This window comes from Bombus vancouverensis, chromosome 6 (assembly GCF_051014615.1).
Source record: "Bombus vancouverensis nearcticus chromosome 6, iyBomVanc1_principal, whole genome shotgun sequence".
Lineage (NCBI taxonomy): Eukaryota > Metazoa > Arthropoda > Insecta > Hymenoptera > Apidae > Bombus > Bombus vancouverensis.
In genome coordinates, this window is record NC_134916.1 from 12,639,541 (window position 1) to 12,662,569 (window position 23,029).

The window sequence follows — 23,029 nt, forward strand, 5'->3', positions numbered from 1 at the left end:
CTTGGAGAGTTTCGAATTTCCTGATTCTTTTTCTTTTTTTCCGAGAAGTTCCAGATTTCGAGACCCTATTCCTACTTAAGATCGACTCGACGCTCGTAAACCTAGTTAGCTGAGAATTGTTGCACAAACGTGTAGTTAAAACGTGTGGCGAACTACAGTCGTGAAACCAGTGACGTAAGCGACCGTTCAGTTAATTCAAAGCGCGTTGCTCCTCGACAAACACCGATAACGATCGGCACGCGTTCCTGCTCGTTCAAAATGAATGAAAGAAATCGAGTGGCAAAAATGTTAAAACGCTTCGCGTTCATCGACCAGCAGGATCATTTCCTCTGGGAAACGACTCAATGTGTTTTATAAAACAGCGCACTAACGTCTAAAATACAAATGGAAGTTCCGCGACGAAGAAACCAACAGTTTCTCTCTTTCGCCTGAAACACCCTGACAAACGATCCAACGACTTCAGAGGAAATGGCCCCGCTAAATTGTCCAAGAATCTTTATCCTCTCGCAAATGTTACCCTACGATAATAACTCTTCTTCTTGATCGTTCATCATCATGTTCCTCTTCTAACTCTAACAAATGGTTTTTACAAATTTCTGCGTCGTTATCTCGCATGAATGCGAAATTATCGTCGTCTAATTTCCTTGACAATTTGAATTAACTGTTACGTTTCATATGAAACCAGGAAATGTTCTGTTACTTATGATATCTTGAACTACTCGCTCTGGCTTTCACAGAGCCAATAATTTATGAATGCAGAAAATGAAACATAGCAAAGAGAAGCTTTTATATTAGGATTGACTTGAATTAATGTTGAATTCCAGTCGAATGAAACTTAATCCCATTGCTATCGAAGAGTCAAGGTATCCAAGCTTTTCACGATTGTACGAAGATTTAGTAACATGGTTGTTCGGGAATCGATTCCCATTATTTAGCATCGTAATAAACGAGTTAAATGGCACGCTGTATTATACGAGATCATAAATCTGCCGGGAACACTATGTAAATCGTTGGTTGGCGGATCAACGTAGACAGCCAGGACGTGAAGGATCGTCGTCGGCGTGTGAAAGGAAAAGCGAAGTTTCCGGTTTCCGTCGCGACGACCCCGGCAAGTGTCGGGCTTCGACGAAGTCTGGATCTTCCCGTAGGGGCTCCATTAGCGGAGTAATTGCTGTTCGAAACTCCTGCGACGAATCTACGATGGGTATTTTATACAAGGAACACGAGACTGCCATCGTAACAGTACGATGCATAGATGAATTTACCCCCCGGTGAACGAATCGCGCTCGACAAGTCCGATTTCGGTAGTTGAACGAGCAAACTTTTCCCTTCGATCCCTATACGTTAATTCGATGAGATGGTGTAATTGTATTTCTCAGGCTGACAATTAATTTGGATGCTGTAAACCAAGTTCCAAACAGAATGAACTTAACGATTATTATCGGATTGTTATACAGGATTGTTACGTCTTGTAAGAACGTGACAAATTTCGTAACAAACGACAAAACTATGCTAATCGAAATAATTAAAAGACTAAATAATTAAAACTCCTATAGTACGGCTGTATCGCACTAACCAAATAAATAGAAATAAAATCTTATACAACACACGATATGGTCACTTAGGGTGAGAATTTAATGCTTGAGAAAAATCAGTATCGGTTTTTATATGTATGATGAATTGTATATAATATATTTTTTCCAGTTTTCACTTGCAGTGATTTATCGGCGTGCACGTTTCTAAGGAGCATTAATCACGTTTCGTTTCGATCCATCTCTCAATATGAACGATTATTTCCTACACGACGAGTTTTCTTGAATTATTGCGGGCACGAAAATTCGCGAAACTATCTATCCAAGAAAAATTTGTACGCGCCTCCTTCGTGTCAGTAGTTTCCGTCATCTGTCGCCACTCGAATCGATCAATCTCTCAACTTTCTCGCCAATATCCTCCGGCCACGAATAAATGCAAATTTTGCGAAAACTTGCGAAAGAAGCACGACGGATCCAGCGTAAACGCTGTTTAAATTTTCCTCAAACTATTCTCGTTTCTATTCTAACCATAAAAAGAAGGTTTAATAAACCAACATCAGGGATGGAAACTCTGATTTTTGCAAAATATCGTTGCTATAGATCGGATGAATTTTTATGCAAATTTCTACTTTTCCAATTGTTCGTTCTAATAATTCGTTCGTTTTATTTATTAAAAGTTATAACAAGCAGATATAGCATTTATGCATTTTCTACACCTCTGCGCCTTTAAATTTCGTATAAATGTGCATAAAAATCCGCATTCTAATTATCACGGCGAAGCAACATTGTCGATTCGCGAAATCTCGAATGATTATTGGTTAGCGATCGATCAGGAATGATCGAGTGTCTGGACAACGAAACGCAGACAACGAGCGGTCGATCTTAAAGAAGGGAAAAAAACATCGCAATTTTTCATCTCATCGATCATGAACATTATAACCATCGATCAGTAACGGATAAGCTCGCCATTTATCCCCTTCCCTATTTCTCTGAGCTATTGTACAGAAACGAAGTTCTTCGAAATGTTCAGTCACCACGTTGTCGATAAAGCGACCAGCTTGTGTAAATTAATTTTTCGCGCGGTGAAGTTTCGTCTTCGGAGCGGTTACTTTGCTTTTGGATTACTTGTCGCGAAGGGGAAAATTTAAGAAGCAGACGAAATCTTACGTACTTAATATAATCGAAGAGGAAACTACGTATGTACATGGAATTGTTATGGTACTTACACTTCAAGAATATTTTTTCCTGGCGGTGAGAGTTTGTTTTTTGGGGTTCCATTTCCATACCCTGCGCCTTCTCGCGCGGATTTGCTGTCCACTGACAAATTCGCCGTGTCATCGCGCATTCTTAATTAACAACTCTGTAATTAAAAAGAGATATCACGATTTTAAAACCTTCTACAAATAACTTTACAATCATAGATATTTCGTTCCACTCGACATTTTAATTAATATTAGGTTGTCCGAAAAGTGTTTTTCTTTCGCAAACGTGTTTTTTACAACAGTGCACCTTCATACAAACGTGAAAACGAGTCTGTAAAATGTCGCGGTGTTTATCTCAACAGAATGAAATGAATCGTACGTAATTCGACAAAATAATGTAAAACGTTAAACGTAAAAAAAGGAAAGAAACTTTTCAACTAGACAACCTAATATACAGGGTGGTTAGTAACTGGTGGTACAAGCGGAAAGGGGGTTATTCTATGCGAAAAAGAAGTCGAAAATATAGAATAAAAATTTTTCGTTTGAGGCTTTGTTTTCGAAAAAATCGACTTTAAATTTTCGCTCGGTACGCGTGCACTTTATCACGTCTCCTTTTCGACTTCTTTTTTCGCGTAGAATCACCCCCTTTTCGCTTGTACCACCAGTTACCAACCACCCTGTATATTTGAATGATCCAACAACTTCAGTGTGATACAAGATTGAGTATTTGAGATGACAACTCCGAATGAGTACGAACTGAGATTCCTTTTCGTGTTGACGACAGTGATGATATACCTTCTGTCGATTGACTGTCTTGTAGATTATCCTTAACTTTCGACTCTTGCTGTTCCTAACCCTGACCACTGACTCGAGTTGATTTAGACTAACTGATAAGCTTTAACTGTTACTTGAATGTTATTGTGGAACAAGTCTAGAGCGTAAGTCGAAGAATTTGAGTTGGCTGTCCTGATGTCGTAGAAGAAGTATAGAAATGAAGTGACTGCTGTGTCGTGATGAGAACAAGTCTAGAGGGATGAAGTGACTGCTCTGTCGTGATGAGAACAAATGAAGTTCGTTTTTGTGTGATTACGGAGGAAAACTCGATGTGGGTGTGTCTTTTGAACTAAGGACGTGGATTCGTTGTTCACACTTTTCGTTAGAAAAGTGAGGGTAACGAACCGCGATGCCCATTGGTTATAGCCAACGTTAATAAATGAAGATTGGAGAAGAAAGCCCCCTACCGACATGGCTCAGGGATGACCTGGCACCTGGGAAAACCCGCCTTTTCCGTTAGACAAATATCCGCTTTCTCCATAATTTGTAAGAACGTGCAATAAATCTAAGGATTGTATTAGGTACAAACTATAAACCGACAATATTTGCAGGATTAAAGGTTCCCGCAAACTAATAAGATTCGGTTTATGGCGGGGCCTTAGGTATATCGAGGGTCTGTAAAATGGTGCTTGGGTCTTGACGGTCAGACAACGAAGGACGTCGGACGCATGGACCGTTTCACGCGATGTAACGATGGTTATAATCAAAATGGTGATATACAAAAATGAATGAATGTACGTATAAAATCTGACCCAATAGAAATCAACCTTAACAGTATATTTTCAATAACTGCAAAGACAAAGATTCTGTAATCCCTTATTTTAACAAACATTGTAACTTAATAATAAGAAACACTTTGTGAATAAAAATCTCTGTTGGATCAGAAATAATAATTCTATAATCGTTAATTATCAAAATCGCCAATTTCCTCAAAAAACCAAATAAAATAGAAATTCAAACGAAGCCAAACGTTCGGTACAACTAATCGAACCCTGTCAACAACCACTCTCGAGGTATAGTGTTGACAAAATTCGCGTCAGTTTCTCACGCCTCTTACACCACGGTACGCATCGGCGTTGTTCCGGTATGTTGGTTGGGAAGTGGCGTTTGGAGTTTGGAAACGTCACGCGCAACCAACGGGCCACACGTCGAGCACTTGAGCTTTCAATAAACGCGGTACAATCGACATGGCATGAGGTTGGAAAAACGCAGGCCGCGGCGGGGCAGCCTTGCAGGATCGCGATAAATTAAGCCGAGCTGACGTTTTGATTGTCGGCCCGGCCTATATTTGTTGCGGTCAATATTTGCGTCGGCCGATCCATTGTCGCCGTTCGATCCGTTATAACCGTCTGTTTCGTTGGACGCGGGAGAGCAGGGACCCAGAGCTTTGCGCAAACTGCAATTAGCAACGATAATCCAGGGACAACAAACTCTATTTACCTCGGTCATTATCCACTGTATCATACGTTTACTATACAGGATATCCAATCTAAGCGATGACTAGAAACTCCGCTAATCCGTGTTAATTAATCGATTGACCGATAGGACCTATGATTAAGTTTGAAGGGTGGGCCTAGTAGTCACATTTCGATTACGCGTTGACAGTGACGAAAACATTCGTTCGATGATTCAGCGATCATTCGCTGGTCGGATAGGCTGGTTGCCCAATACTTTAGATCGGTGCTTTTTCTTTAATTATCTTTCACGGTTGTATTATTTATTCGAAATTAACGTAGGCAGTAATTTTGTTTAGTTTGATCTATTTTTGAGTAGAGGACTTTCCAAGATAGTAGAATTCTAAATTCACTCGTCTTTTTTTTCGAATTCCTGATTCCATGATACATGTAACGATTCCAAATTCTTCGATAGCGCGTGTGAATTATTAAATTACATTTATTAAAGGAATATTATTAATTAATCGAAAGATAATAACGAATAATGAAAGTAGGACGAATTTATGTTATAATCTAATAGTTTGTGTGCGTGAGTAAATTATTTATTGTTTAATTGTGTTTAACCGAATGCATTCCTTAAAGAATAACCGGTGACAGTTAATAGATGGTAGAAGGAAAGTTCTGTTCCCTGTTCTTGCAATGGCCGAGATCTTTCTAAATCTCTGGCTGCTCAACAGGCTATGGCGCGAACTAAAACGATAATTCAGCGCTCGAGGTGGCTATCATTTCTTGCTCGTGGTATATTACTACGTCGCTACACCGTAGAGTCGACTGCACAGGGGACCAGACAGTCCTGCCGTACGTATCAGCTCAAGTTTCAAGCGAAGCTTTTGCGTGCTATTTCTCTTTCTCCCTATTAAAATTCTGAAATGTAAATATATGAGAACATCATAGTCCAACGTGTTTCAATTTCTGAAATCGAGAAAAACTCGTCAAATTCTTTTTTCTATTTGTAACAGGAAATAGTTTTCGAATGGGAGAACGAGAGTCAGAGAAAGACGAAGATGGAAGAACGAAAATATTAAACCTTCCATATCCGAAATTTTGAAAGTTTTAACTACGTATGGAACGAATATGCTCGGTGATTCTGATGGGTCACCGCGTAAAAATGCATGACAGCGAAACTTTGGCGAACCGGTGCAAATGAAACCGCGACAAGCGACAAAGCGTTAATGTTAAGCAACTGCAATTTGCCGCTTGCGTTCTACAACGCTCGGTCTTTCTTGCATCCAATTGCTGTTCTAATTGTCGAATAAACGGCGCGATAAAAACGGCTAAGTCATTAGGTCGTGTTGCGGACTGAGTTAGTAGGTGGTCTTTAATCGCGAAACAGAGTTGCTGTTCGGTGACTTTTTTCAACGAAAAACCGGTCCACCCTTTTAATTGTACAGACACGTCTTTAATCGTCGGAAGAAGGATCTCGATGTTGCCATTGTTCGTACTTGGAAGACGAATTACATCGAGATAATTCGATCAGACACGGTACATTAATTTATTCCTAACTCCATAGAATAGTCGGTGTAATATGATTAAAATCTTTTAAGATAGCGTTTTCTCCTGCTCTTTCTCTTTTTCCGTACATCAACGATGGGCGAGAGTCTCGGTACCCAGTAATAAGGATCAAAAGCACTCTAAACGAGACTTCGTTGAGTAAACGAGAGAAAGCCAATAAATGGAAAAAAAGAAGCCACCGTCCTTTTTATTCCCATCGTCCGTATCTCTCATTACTTTTGCTCTTTGATCAAGCGTTCTTTTGTTATGTCGTCTCGTCTTTCGCCGACGAATAGAGGGCAACTTTGCCGTACCTTCGCTTTGGTAACATGAAGCATAACGACGCAACGTATCAATATATATATGTTTATCTTTCTTCTGGCCGAGTACTGACCATTTCTTAAAGCGGTCATCCTGTTATAACAAACTATGTATTGCTCGTACTTCCATTTCTAAACACTTTACTTTTTCCCAATCATAAGAATCACAAGAAAAGACAAAAATCTGTTGTCAAAAGTTGCCATAATGATTATGGTCTACCCTTAATCTCTCTGGAATTAATCACTAAAATAACGTAAACTCGTCTCGCTGATGTTCGTGCTCAAAGTTCGAAATAACTGCATCGTCTGTCCTGATATTCCTGATTTATCGAATCTAGTGCTCGATCTTTAGAAAATCTCTGTTATTCCACGCATCTATGCGCGTAACTAATACTAACGCAAACAATTGTATCGACTGAATCCGAAAACAGCACAATTTTTTCTCTCGCCAATCGAAATTTATACCACTATGGGGAACAGTATCAATGAGCCATATAAGCAAAATAGAAACAATGCAAGCTAAAATTCTTAGAACAATAGTAAACGCCCCATGGTACGTTAGAAACGAGGACATTTGGAAAGACCTGGGAATACCAACGATCAAGGAGGAGATTAGCAGATGTGCAAGAAGGTACAGAGAAAGAATAGCAACGCACCCGAAATGGCTGGCAGTGGAAACGGTCAACACATCGAGCATAGAAAGAAGATTAAAAAGGAAACACCCAACAGATCTCACAAAGGACATAACCTAACAAACACGATGATGGTACCCCGCTGGGGGTAGCCACGCACATGTTATATTAGTATACCGCTATAATATTTTACCAAATGTCCTACTGGACAAATTGTAAAATCCAAATAAATAAATATAAAAAAAAAACATCGAGCATAGAAAGAAGACTAAAAAGGAAACACCCAACAGATCTCATAAAGAATATAACTTAACAAACACGAAGATGGTACCCCGCTGGGGGTAACCACCCACATGATAATCAAACAGCCAAAAAATTCTACCAAATGTCCAAATTGGACAAATTGTGAATGTGAAATATTAAATAAAAAAAAAACTGAAACTTTTTCGTAGCTTGCTAAATTCTATTTAAGAGCTAAGCGAGATTTACAGTTGACACTAATCTTTCGCACTTATCTTTCTTTATTTGCCTATACCTATATTATTTATATAGGAATTTTTTATTTATCCTACGTAATAAGTTTATTGATCAATAAATCTATTTACAATGGATTAGACAAGAAACACAAACAGTAATGTGCTATAACTAAATAGTTAATTCACAACTCACAATTGATAGTTTACAACTCGTAACAACTCGGCAAATCGACGACTCTTCTACTCGACTGACCGATAAAACTGCCAGGCCCTTTTCGACCTAACAGCACTTAGGCCTTCCCGCGATATTGTTTTATGATTCGCCTAATACGACTGCCAGGCCTTTTTTGACCTAAAGGCACTTAAACAATATTACGGATAGACCTAAGTGACGATGATTCATCAGATATTTCTTAGGCCATTCGTCCACGATACTACATTTACAACCTTCATCAAACGTTGTTGCACCAATAGAAAGTAAATAAATAAATATTATCTTATATTAATAATATATAATATCTTTCTATATATTTATATATCATTCTATATATTTTCTATATATATCTTTCTATATATTATATAATATCTTTCTATATATTTCTATATATAATAATAAATAATATCTTTCTCACCTACGTACGACATTCTCGAATTCGATTGGATATCCTCGCGAAATTCAGTGAGAATCTAATGGGCAAGAAGCTACGAGAACAGAAAGTTCTCTGGAAGTTGAGCTTTTATTAACGAGACGGTTGCTTTCAAAGCTGGAATTGAGAAACGAGGAGTAATAAAGAGCCGCGAGGGATCGGCGACATCGGGGGACCGGTCAATTTCGAATTATCCTATTTCATGCGAACGAGAGCTTTCCGATTTCATTTGTCTCCGTTCCAATAACCCCTCGCCCTTCTCCACCGCCGGGTACACGCGATCCAATTTTTCCTTCGTTGCCCTCTCGAAAGGCAGTTTATAAAATTTCCCGTTCGTTGCGGGATCGATGCAACGATAAATTGTCTCTGAAGTTGCAAGGCCGACCCTCTCGTGCCCGGGACACGTCTTATCCCCGGTGCTCTGGCCGCTCTTTTTCGCGGCTCGTAAATCATCGATGAGCCCGTGGAACCGGAAGTCGAGCGGAAGGCCTTGCCAACGAGATATGGACTCGCATTTGCACCGTTTTGTCATACCGTTCGCAAACTTACTCGTCGAGTATTATTAACGAAATCGAGAGATTTCGTCCTTTGAACAAATTATTTCACCCTGAAAGTGTCCACAGTCCGAAGTCTTCCTGTTACGGTCGGGCGACCGTCTACCTAGACCAGATGCCCGCTTATCCTTACGACGTACCTTCAATCGCCTTAAGTACCCATCATAAATCCCAGTAATTTGCTTGCGAAGGTCATTTAGACCGAACAAATATCTTTTTCTAAATCACTTTCTAAGGACTATTGTCTACCACGGCTTGATAAGGGAAAGTTAGGTTTCCCACGTACGATGCTTCCTAATAGCAACTTTCTATCGCGGACGGCTAAGACCCTTCCTAGTCTACCAACCTCCGTTTATCCAGTTAGAAGCAATGCATACTGCCCTCACTTCCTGACCAAAAACGTTATGAACAAATCCGATGGTCCCGTGCGCTAGACATACCCATCGCTAGCTTTCCTCCGACACAGCATCGTCACTCAACTTTACTTCTACTCCGCTAGAAAAGTCAGCAACTAAGTACAATTCTAACGTCTAAGTCTAAACACGAACAATCACTTCCTCTATTAAGTATCCTCTAGTGCTACGTCCACTGACATACGAAGTTCCATTATAAGAGCCTTGCTCTAGCGTGCATATCTATCTTACCTTCGGGCGACAAGTTGTCATCTAGGAATTATATCTACTCAACAGTGTAACTTAAGTGTTGGAAATAAAACCTTATAATTCTGTGAATCACGGTGTTATACTAACTCAATCACCCCTATTATCTTAACGGAAATCAGGGGATCGATCAACTCGTGGTGTCGATTGCTATAATCGTAACGGGAATTTACGACTCCCGTTGACGTCTCTCCTCGCGATTGGTCGAAAATACACTTTCATTTTAAAAGAATGGAATTTCTTTGTCGAATAATTTCCATAATATCTCCACTGTGATACACGTTTTTGGCAATTTATTGCCAGAAGATTAGTTTCGTACAGATAATGATCCAAAGCCTTGAAGAAGAGAAAATAGAGAAGGATATTCGATATTCTGGAGGATCGTCGATGTTTTTCTGTAATTCTTCCCAAATCATTTTTATCTAAGAAAATTGTCCTGTATATGGACAAAACGAAGATCAGTTGGCGATTAAGCGTAAATCGCTGCGAACATAATGTCATACCCAACAACAATACCTGAAGCATTCGTGTAACGTTAAAGTGAAATAGTGAAAACCATGAAAATTTCTAGGATAATACTGTGAATTAATACTGTGAATCGATTTGAACGTGTTTAGAAATAGTAGCTGGCTCGTGAAGTTCGTAGTGATTGAAACAATTTACAGCTTCATTGATACTAATCTTGTTAGAAACGTGCAAGTTCCATGGTTCTATGTTAATTTCCCAGGGGAATCGTAATCTTTCTTTCGAATTCGTGGACCAATCTTTTCGAGATCCCCGTAACACGGCGGAGAACAAATTTCGGCAAGGAAAACAATCCGTGCGAAGTTTTGTCGCGCTAATGTATTCGCGAGTCGGTCTGCTCGGATATCGTTCGCCCTCTTTCTTTCTTTCTTTACTACCGCACCAGCAAGGCGATAAACTTCGTCAGGAGCGTGTTCCGCAGCTGAAAAATCGCGGCTAATGGGAAAAATTGCTAAAGTTACACGGAAAGTTCGCCGACGACTTTCGTCGTTCGTCGCGGCACCTTTCGCAATCGCGAAACTCCATTAAGCTTGGAAACTAATTTCCAACGGAGTTTCCGCGGTGAGCGTCGCATAATCCTTGCGTGGTCACCGGTGACTCGAAAAATTTTTTCCAGGAACAATGTTTCGTGTATCTTCTGAAATTCTGCCAAAGATCGATAAATGTTTATTCGCAAAATTGCTGTTAAATCTGAATTACAGGCAAGTCGTTGCGGAATAAGTCATCGAACGATGAATTAGTGACTACATGTTTGGATAATCTTCAGGTTGCAGTTAGAGCGAGCGAACAGAAGATCCGAAGATCGCAATGCATACGTCCATTAGAATCTATACGCGCATTTGACGGTTTGACGTACTGAGTTTGTCACAGCGCCAGTTTGTGCGGATTCACGTCCGCTGTAGCTACGGTCTTACTCGTTATCCATCTGCTTAGTTCCATGTAAATCTCGATGCATCGTTAATCGCGTGCAGCTGTAACCACAGCCTATACGTCGAAAGCAATCTTACGGTAGAATGTATATGGACAGATACAGACAGGCGTAGCGATTAGCGTTGGCGGTTTCCAGTGCTTCTGACCATAGAACGTCCGTTACGCGCTCTTCCCTATGTGTGTGAATGAAACTGTATCTTTCTCATTTATTTAGTCGTAAAAAGCGAAAAGTTAAATTTCAGAAAATATCAGATACCAGTTAAATGTTAATTTAATAAAGTATAAAATAATCAATACAAGCAAAAATAAATTAATTTGCACTTTGCAATTTGTGCTTTTCCACAAAAGTTCGAGTCATTCTCATAAGAAATTGAAAACATCGTGACTTGTACCCTATTCTTTTTAAACCTCTTAATAGCGTATCCAAAAATAACAAGCTCTCGACGTTTTGTTTCCTTCTGAATCCATACTTAAATACATTAGGTCAAACGATGAAACGAACGAAACACCTCGTAGATAGCAACGCGGGCCAGCCAGCATTGAAAAAAGGGATACCTTTTAATCCAGTGGTATCTGTCAAAAGCACGCGTAGCCAGTTGGCCGTGGTTCGCGTATTTACGATCGACGCGTAATTTACGGAGGCTGCGGCCGTTTAATTAGTAACAAAAATATTACAACACCACGAGCTGAGATCATCTCTGACTGATAGCGGTACAAAAGGTGGGAATTTTTCAGCGGGCAGCTTTTTCGCTAGAACAGAAATCGTGAATTATAAAGCTACCGCCGACGAGATCCTCGACCGAGGAGAGTTATAATTAAAGCGATTCCGCTTTACCGTGCTCGGCTGCTTTGTGCTCTCGGAGGTTCGTTAAGTCCGACAAATTAATTTCCATTGTATTTTCAAACGGCCAGCGGGCACACTTCTCGCGGCCTTAAACCCGACTGCATGTGGAGAGTTCGAGAACCGCGCCATCATCTAATTCGTGACGGTTGTCGGTCGCGTTTCCAGATCCGAATCTAACGATGTCCCGTGGAAAAAAAGTTCCTCTGGAATTCGAGAATATTTTACCAATGCTCTGTTCGACCAACGATGAATGCTTGAACCAACTTTTTCCGCTCGGAGGAAACGTTTCATTGAAAAACGTTCGTCCCTTTCCAGATTGTGAATTTTTTATTAAACGGTAGAACTACCGACCGAAATGTATCATACACACAGATGATTATAATTACGATTAATAATCGCAAAAACAAAGAATTTGAAATCTGTCGAAACGATAAACGATGAATTAGTTAATTCTATAACTTTTCATTTTAATCCATATTTAAATAACAATATACCGTGCGAACGAAAATGAAACAATGGAAATAATATTATCAAAAGCACAAAATACGAAATCCGTCACTTTCACGTTAATTCTAGTGTTAAAAAGCTAGCACATTGAAATGGTGATCTATGATATTCATGTGAAAACACAAGTTAGTTTATCGTTCAAATGGTCGATCAATGGTATGATGACTTATTTTTCTTCGTCATCTGGTTTCAATATTTATCTTGGCCCGACCGTGTTATTCGAGAAAATTTATTTTAAGTATCCTTCGTTATTAACGATCACGATTACGCGTTTCGCGGCCTCCTTTTCGTAGTCGACGTCTAGTCGGCGAACCAACGAATTCCGTAATCGGCCGCCGACTAATTTTAGACGTTCCGTGGACCTACCGCTTCTACCGCTTGTACACCGCGTCTCCGACTCGCTTTACAACGACTGGAACAATTTAATCGACGTTTACGATCTTTCCGCTTATTAAAACTATCCAAACAAACGAATATTTCGTTTCGATAGCACACAGAGGAACCTTTTCTTTCTGAGCCAACAAACCGCGTTAAATCGTAAATGTCGTTTCATTCAGACGATAAATTTATTATAATTCTATGCAACGAGCATCTCACGAACAAGATAGAAGCGCTGATCCAATTCTACGTAATAGAGTCTCGTGAATCACCAAAAATATCCAAAATATCTGCGTATCTCTAGATTTTCTGTGAGCGATAACGTTAGTCAATTCGAGCTTCCAACTGAGCGTCTTTCGTTTATTGAACGATTATTCTGGATTTCTGGCGTAAGAAGCGAATCGTGCGATATACGAGCCAAACTCTTGGCTCATTATCAATAATTCGATGATGTTTTCTCTTAGAATATAAAGGGTTGACAATGGAATTCACTATCTTTTCTTCATGATGCGTGTGTTTTTTATATCTTGTGACTCTTCCTGATTATTTTTATCGAATATCATGTCACGAAGAAGTTCAAACGAAAACCTGATTTTGCCAGCTCCTTCGAGAAAGGACTGCGACAAGGTAATCCTCATCCGCATATTGTATATAAAACTTTGAGAAACATAAAAGAAGATGAGTTGAGCACGTCTTGACATCAAACCATCCACTGGCTGGAGAATGTTTCTCCAAAATCGAAGACGCTAGAACTCATCTTGTATATTTTGCTTCGAAGCGGGCCAAATTTCACGAGCGAAGATCAAAAAATGATCAAAAATACAATAAGAGATTATTAATTCGAGCGAAGTTTATTTCGACTGAGAATTGTCATTTGTTCAATTTCACTGAACTCTGTTTATGAAAATGAAAAGATCACGACCTAATATTTGCGGTCGCGTGAAAAATGTTTGCAAGACGAAGTTCGTCTGGGCGAAGATAAAAATTACAGTAAATAAGAAGCCCCATTTTTTCACTCAAATATTCTAACTAGCGAACTACATCAAACGTTGAATCTCATCTCGTGTATAACCGCACGATTCGTATAAAATGTAGGAAAAGTATAAGAGTACGTCATAGTGGAAATTACGACTCGAGTGACGCAAACTGAGAAACAAACGCGTGCCTCGGCGGCTATTTTGAGAATAAACCGTACACTTGCACGCGCCGAGCGGCTCAATTTCTTCGAGCATAAACGCTAAACAAAAAAAAAAGAAAAAGAAAAAGAAAGGAGTATTTCGCAAAGAATGTGAGGAGGTTTGTATCATTCGCGAGCAAATCGTCTGGTCGTATTTTTATATACACGCGATCCGACGTCCACGTGCGTCGATCGAAAGGCTAAATACGTGGAGGACCTGACAGACGAGATCGTCTGCAACCTTGGGCGAGTCTGGCCAACACCGCCCACTCTTTTGCCAACTCGATTTCGCGGAAGCTTCTTCGACGTTGGCAGAAGACGTACGTCTCGGATTCTCCGTCTCGCCCCGTCCTTTTCTCTCGCTACATCGACCTGGTAAACCGAAAATATCGCGCGATAATGGCGAAACGAGGGACGCCTCGTTCAAAGGCGCTGATTTTCTACGAGGTCACCGAGCAAAGTCTTCTTTAAGCACTAAAAAGGTACATTCTCGTTGCCAAGAACGACGATCGCGAATGGAGCTTACGTTGCCAAGAAAAGCATCTGGACATCGAATAAAGCGAGTCTGAGTCGAACTAATCAGCACGAGACGGCAGAAAAATGTGCAGATTGCTAGGAAGCCGAATTGAGAGTACAAGCAGTACTCTGAAGTACATTTTTTTCTGAATGTTCGTAGTATTCGTTTATTCCTATAATCTGTATTAATCGAACAAAGGTAGAGGAGTTTATTTTTCCTAAAAAAAAAAAAAAATCCAAATAACGAAACTGAAGACAAGAAACAACCTTGGTCTATGTTCGCCTTTTTTCAAGAAAGCGAAGTCTTTCATTTCTGTCCAATATATTGCAAATATTTTTAGCGAAATATTCATCGTATAACATAATTGAATATAAGGATGTATCAGTAATTATAGCACACAATATAATATCTAATTAAATCATGAAGCTGTGAGCAAATATCGTGAGAAAAGTTTTTACAAATCGATTAATTTCTACTCGAAAGTAAACATAGCTTCCGAGTACTAGAACGTACACTATTATTTAAAAGGATGATAAATTCTAAAATCGATTAGCTGCTGTACTGAATATTTGATTAGACTGATATCTGCTCTAGATAACGAAACATTCAATTTGTCGTGTATTGAGATTAATCTATTGTTGGTCGCAATGCCTCGATTAATTGGTACAATGTAAAGCATTGGAAGAACCTGGTGATATTACAGTGGCGGTGTTATCAGAAAGTAATCCAACGTCAGACTCAGTTTACTCATTGGTGATCGTATCTCTGTGACTAATAAGAGATACTAATAAGAGACTGTGATCGATCGAGATACGATGATTGTCGTTTATTTCAATATTGCCACAATGATTCCGAAGAAAAGTTTCCTCAGATTGTAAGCATTGGCCACCAAAGAACGTACACTTTGTACCATCGTGTTGCACCACCGATAGAAACGGACGAACGAGGATCGCGACGACGATGTGTTCCTTGACGTATCGCCGAGGAACGCAAACACACGGTGTGTTTACAATCGTCTCGTTGTTCCGTGATTTCGACGATTCGAGTTGCGCGGTGAAAAGCATCGAAGATTTCCTAGCGTCAAAATGATGTCAAAGAGAAGAAGAGGAGCGTTGCTCCTCGAACTGAAAAGCGGAAACAAATGTTAACAGAGATTTCGAGAGCGACAAAGTGGCGTGAAACGATTCATGCGACTGGGAATTCCGTAAATGATCTTAAAGATATCGCGAAATCGATAAGCCATCCATCTATCATTATTTCGGTTTGTGATATGATCGTGCCGCGAAACATTTAGATTCGAAACTTCATCGAATTATTCGTTTGTTTATTCTCGAGATAAATCTTTTGGCACATAAAAATAACAGGTGAAAGAAAGACGTTATTGTACGGGAATGAGTTAAAAGCATATTACGATAATATGCTAATCATTGCTAATTACTCTAAATTGACAGGAGACAGATTACATCGTTGCAGCAGATAAAATTTCAAATTCGGCGGCGAAAAATTATGATAACGAATGAACAATTATATACATAAATTACATACAAGTTGATAACTGTAAAATTGTTGGGTACAAACGTCATTGGAAGAATTTCACTTGAATTAAATAGCCGAAAATAGGCCAACATTTGAATCTGACTTATCATTTATACGTAATAAGCACTCAGGCAGCGAAGTATAAAACACAGTAAAATATTTGATATAAATAAAAACCTAGTCACAGAGTGTTAAACGCTCTTAATAGCGAAGGGGCCGGCAGAGAAAAACAAGCGAAGACGAGGGAAAACAGATTTCAGTGTTCAAAATTCGGATAGAAAGGGAAGCGAAAAAAGAGAAAGAGAAAAAGAACGAACGAGGAAGTTCGTTTTCGCGCGACTGAACTAATCCTTTTCGTGACAAATGGGAAGATATTGCCGCGCCGCGCCGAGTTCTTCTCCGTATCCGACTCGAAACCGCTTAATCCCTTTGTAAAAATTAACTCCGTCGCAGAGAAGCTGTTTCCAATCGCTACTTCTAGGTAACGTCGATATCACAAAGCCGAAACTTGACACTGTTCCAACGCTTCTTTCAACCCTATCGTCCTATCTCCTTTCCTGCCAACGATAATCGAAGGAAGAGGATCGAAGCGATAAAACGGCATAAAATAAAACCTGGAAAAAGATGTAGATCTTACCGACCAGTAATCCTTAGGACCGATAGTTTCTCTAGGACTGGCGTATTAACTTGCTTCATAAAAGAAATCTGGGAATCTTCGACCATCGGCGTGCGATAAAGCGAGCGATATCAAGTGGAAACAAATCACAGCTATGCAAACAAACCATCTACCCCTTTTACTATATCGAGATACACTGAAACGAAATCCAATCAGACAGTTGTAGAAGCAATAGAAAGTTTAAAAAACACCTCGTATCAACTTTTTCGAGCTAACAATTTCGATTAACACGAGCTTTCGAATCCGCAACGAATAATCCCACTCAGCGTCCGATCGTGGGTTACCATCCTCTAAAGCGCTTGGCTGCTTCGTCGATTCGCGTCCAATTCTCCCTAGTTTCGTTCCGTGTACACGAGGAGTCTACACGGAGGAAAGACGATAAAAAAAGAAAGTTTTGAAAAGAGGAATTTAAAAAAAAAGAATAAGGAAGTGATAAAAAAGAAATAGTGAAAAATAACGATAGCGAAAACTCCGTGGATCGCGGGTGACGATAATTGGAAGGGGACGGCCACGTTTCACAGGAATTTCGAGTCATTAGAGTCTACACGAGGAGGTGGAGAATTCGCGTAACAAAGGAGATTAAAGCGACCGGGGATCTTGTCAACGGACGGGGGCTGGCAATCCTTTGCGCAACAGCTGCCGCTAACTATCCGCGGCTCGTCGACCGTCCAATCCAGTTAAGGGAGTTTAGAGTTTAACGCTGTTACACGAATCAACACAGAAGGTCGCGTCGCCGCGAAAATCTCCGCTCCGTATCCCTGCGCCCTGTCGTGATCGGACCCGTAAATTTCAGCGTCGAAGGTAACGAGCTTTCGAGTCTTCGAGCAAAGCCTACCCTTTGATCACTGCCAATCGAATTTTACCACCTTTGTTCTTTGATTCGTCGATCCCATTACGATGATACTCTCGAGGACGAGTTTTTACGAGACAACGTAGAAAGAAGCATAAAGATACAAATTATTATTAGACACTCGTTAAAGTGTTTCGAATTATTTGAAATCAATTTACTACCTGATTCACGAATACACAAGAATAGGAACAAAGGATACATGGCGTCAAATAAACGACAGATTTATGAGAATAAAGAAATGTCGAGTTTCTTGAATTTAGATAACCTGGCTAATCTGAACAAGATTTTAAGCTTTCGTGTAAGCAAATATTCATGAAAATATAATCTCATGCCGTCAATCAACCGTGGAGCATGGATCTTTCTTGCTATCTCGTATCATTGTAAAAGACTTAATTAAGATTATACACGTGGGGTCTTGATGATATATCATTGCATTCGATCAATGAATTGTTCCAATCAGAGCTCTTTAATGCAATAATTTAACGATTGTAACAATATGTTACACATTATAGACAATAGACGTCTCTTTTACAATTTCATATTTTTTCGTCAAACATAGTATTCAAATTACTTGTAATTTGTACAATTCGCTAGTAAAATTTCATTTTTTTTTTTTACTACTACTATCAAACTTGTTAATGATGTACAAGGGTGTTAGCCAATATCGATAACTTGTAACTCGTAACTGGAAAAATTTGGTAAAAGTTCGATTATATAAAATGTCTTAAACAAGTAATGGAAAATCTCGATACCCCTTACGGTTCGTAATAAATCTTCCACAAAACAGACGATCGTTGATTTCGTATCTGCAATGAAAATAACCTGGCAACAGTGGTGGTGTAACCGGTGGTGCAACTCACAAATCAGTTTATTGATGATACCAGACAGAGACAACAGGTATTTATTTACACAATACACGGATGCACGTTTTATAATCGTCACGGTAAAGTTGCACGAGCAATTGTCGTAGACACAACAATTTCCTATAATAAAAGATAATATCTTTTTTGCGTGATTAACCTTTAGCGTTAATTACGCGACGAATCGATCGATAGGAGTAGATATCTCGATTCAGTTGTCTCATCGTCAGGAAGCAGACTACGAGAAAGTTGTGCTGCGAACGAATCCAACCAATGTCAATTGTGAAACGGTCGTCGAAACAACTCGAAGAGATTTGATATCGTCACCGTCGAGGCTACGCTATTGCGGTTTCGTTGCTTATATTGAGAAACACAAAAGTTGTTTGTATATCCGCGAAAACGTCGACAGACTTGTACGATCGTGTCAGAGATAATGACGGAAGTTCGTGGAACGACGATAAAAGGAGGAGTTATTAAACTTCCATCAAAATGTCAACGCGAATTCTCGACGTGTCCAGACGAAAAAGCAAAATAATACGCGATAACAACGTTACTCTTTCATCAAAAAATCTATGCTTTCTCGTAAACAATCAAAACTTCGTATCCTATTGTACACAATTGAACAAGCACGATACAGCGATTGTTTATCAAATAAATTAACTGCCAAACGATTGCTGTCCTCGCAAAAGCGAAGATAGCCAGAAAAAAGTAACGAAACGGCGCCAATAATACAATCTATAATCTCATATTGTTTGACTATTGTCGTTAAGATAAGGGTCGATGAAAAATATGACTGTGACATTATATAATCGTGCCTTTCCCACCTGCGGGTGGACCTACATGAATTTCGAAAATTCCCAAAGCAGCATTACGTCACACGATTAAAAGCGGAAGGGAGAAGTGCGCGGGATTCCGGCGACGACTGATCCACTTTACAGATAAATAACGTCGCAGCGAAATTTTATTTTGCTACGATAATGAGTCAAGCGACATGATAGAATCGACAGAATCCTTTCGATCGTCAAGTTTCAACCAAAATAAATAAAAGAAAGCAATGTAGAGAGCATTTGCGGAGTGAGAAGGAATAACGTCGATAGCCGAACGCCATTCGTCGTCGCGATGCTACTGGCACACACGATAAAAAGCTCGATAAAACATGGAGAAAAAATATACCGGCAACCATTCTCCGGGTGGTGAAACGCTAGTAAATATTTCCGATTACACTTCGATATTTTGTTGCCCGGTGCAGCGTTCTATACATCTTCGTGCTTCGTCGATCCTCGAGAAATATACTTTTTCGAAGACGACAAATCATCGTTTCGTCTTAAACACGCCAAGTAACTTGCACCACGAGAGATCGTGTCCCTCTTCCTTTTCCAACGACCACTTTCCATTCTGTTTACAGACAGAGACACTCGGCCAAAATTTGGCAACCTACCAGTTTACCTCCATAAAGCCAATAATGGATCAACGAAGTTTATTTCGAGTGTGATAATAATGCTACAACGCAATAGCACCCATCCGGTTTGGGTTTCGTTCTTGTTGGTAATAACCACGAGAATATAGAAGCGAGATACACGCGATTAATACGAGTATAGAATAGCAAAACCGAGTGAGCGAATTCCCGTGGAAATTGGTAAATCGTGCGATTTCTCATTCATGTAGGTCAACGAACACGACTATCCTAACAGAGCCTTGTGCCAGTTCGCAGCCAACGCTTTAATAAAAGTTGCGCACGAAGATTATTTTGGTACAGCGTTTCTGTTACTAGTTACAAGCGTTCCGTTGCTGCAACTGCCGGTCCTCCGAGATTTGTTTGGTACGTTTGAATTTTTCAAACTCTATTCAAACGAACCCGCCTACGTGAACGTGGAAAAAAGGAACGACGAACAAATAAATAGAAACTGTGAACGAGAACTGCGGACGATAATTATAGAACTGTTGCGGAATTAATAGACACAGGGAAGAAAGGTTGAAAAAATTAAATAACGCTAGAAAATACAAATAAAATAATTTCAGGTTGTCCCGAGAGAAAATTTCCCTCTTAGAAACGTTATATTTTCCTGGCGAGTTCGTTTCATCGAATCGTACGGAGAAATCGGCAAATCTGGACGTACGATGGGATGATGATAAGCGAAACAGCGACGTACGATGTTCCTTCTAATCGTGGTACCTCCGTGCCATTTTGACGGCAACAGGTCGCGGAAAAAAGGTCACGGAAACATCGACGAACGGAGACGAACCCGCTTGTCGGTGATTCAATTTTAAATAGGATTAAGCGGCGACGCAGGGTTTCATTCCGTCGCATTCCAACTACTTGGTCGTTTACCTTTCACGTATTCGTTAGGCTTCGTCAAAGTTCAACGTTAAAACGTTAAAACGACAGATGAAACTTTATTCCGCTTATAAAATTTCTTCTGCTTCGAAGCGAAACAGTCTATCCACGAATCGTAGGAATAATAAATTAACACGGTACAAATGCGTCTGACGAGGGATCAAGGTAAAGCACGCTTCAAAGATAAGTGATTTGACCCGTGCGTAGAACATAGGTCAAAATCAATGCAGGCTATGAATTCCTGTTGCATCAACTTGATATATTCTAGCGTATTCTAGCGTTTGATATCCTCCGCTGATTAAATCGACCCTTTTCCAGGATCTCGCAGATAACCGTGTATTAGCCAACGGTGATTAATCGTTGCCATGTAAACGTATCATCAAACACGTGGTTCCTATATCGTCTATATGAAACATCCCATAAACGTGCACGATTCTTCTCTACCCTGAGCAATTTTTAACACCCATATCTTCCAAACATCTCGCTGTTTGAAAAATATAGATCGTCCAAAAATATCGATACTCTGCAGACGATTGCGACGACGCGATACTTCAAATCCAGTATATTAATAGAACTCTATGGTCGCCGAAAATAAAAGAAAAATATTATCGACGAGTTCAATGATCACGATCGTCGTACAAATTCGCCGAATCGACAAAGAAGATATCAACGTGCGATAATTAAATCCACGAAGACCCCCGGTAGTACTTTTATCACGTACCTTGTACCAAGCTACTGTTTCCAATCGTTATCCCAAATATATCTGTTCTGATCAACGATAGGCCTCGGTGCGTTGACGGACCCCTTCATAAGTGTCCCTCGCAACTTCACTAGGCTTCACTATGCGGCTTGTCAATGCACGCGTATCCCACGGCCGTGCACGAACCGCGTGATCCAACGAAGATCGATCGAAGATGTATCCAAAAGTTGGGTGGAAGCGTCGGGAGCCAAGGGGATGAAGAGTGCAGAACAACGTTGTCTATGACCTTCGACACGCACAGCACCAAACAACCGTGTGTTCGTGGGGAAGGTTCACACGCGACGTGGAACGAGAACTAAATCTGGCGGGATCGGTCGGCCTCGCACGAGTATGAATTACTGAAGCCACCTGTCGAAAGAGTCCGTCTTTTATACGCTCGAGGTGACATCGGCGAGATAACGCCGTCTCCCCGAGTTTACATGCGGCTGGGTTTCCTCGTTCTCGGTCGTAGCACCCGATCAACCGTCACCGCGCCACCGATCGTAATTTACTATGCCGTACAATTACTGATTGCCAATACGTGATTAGAGACAGCTGGATGAAACAGGAGTTCGATTATCGTACGAATTTAACTTTCGAGCAATTTCTGTTGATCTTTCGCTATTTTCTAGGGATGTTATGGTGAGAATATGGCAACAGTGGATCGAATCGCAGATTTATTTCGAACGTGTAATGATTAAATGATAAATAATCGTGTAGTACGTGGTTGAAAATTAACCCTTCGTATTCTACTTGTGGCATGCAATTTGTTGCGCCCTGTTTTCACCGATAAGAAGTGGAGATGTACAGAGGACCACTCTATATGAATAATTGTACTAATCTTCTTAGGATTTAGAACGCGCAATTTTCTCGCAGTGAAATAAAGCTAATGTAGATGAGTTTACTGGTAGTATCAAAGAATTACAACGTAAAGGAAAACGCGAGGGATTAATGCAGAATAGAAATGCGATGGATGGCACACGGAAGAAACTCGTGATCTAACAAACAAGTGCAAAATATTTCAATCAAAACGATCTCGTGACATCGGGTGAAGTAACGACAATTTTCTTCGAATCGATCCGTATGTCATATATTATGCATGCACGTGCGGGAAAAAACGTGTCGCCAATATCGACGAAACCGTCGCAAATGCGAGAAAGAAACGAGTTTTTCCTGAATTACGAATTTCCTTATTCGACATAGCTTCGTTAAATCTACTTCGAATACGCGTCGCGGTTCTTAATGGATGAAACAAGGAAAACACGTGATCGAACAATGAGAGACACGATCGAACGGAGAACGAGGAAATCCCGGTTTTCCCCTTAGAAAGTTCGCGGAAGACCGATCGTTGTTG

At 40.1% G+C, this 23,029-nt stretch overlaps 1 protein-coding gene across 5 annotated transcripts in view; it reads right to left on the reverse strand.

The window, feature by feature from the left end:
• Window positions 1–23,029, reverse strand: part of Mdr49 (Multi drug resistance 49) — a 74,536-nt gene that overhangs the window by 23,792 nt on the left and 27,715 nt on the right. For 3 of the 5 annotated variants that reach the window (XM_033332083.2, XM_033332080.2, XM_076619673.1), the window contains exon 6: window positions 2,759–2,892. In XM_033332083.2, the coding sequence (XP_033187974.1) occupies window positions 2,759–2,877 (119 nt within the window). In that variant the 5' untranslated portion in view covers window positions 2,878–2,892. Of the gene's footprint in view, window positions 1–2,758; window positions 2,893–21,657; window positions 22,045–23,029 lie in introns of all 5 variants that reach the window. The other 2 variants (XM_033332084.2, XM_033332082.2) reach the window with 1 other exon arrangement.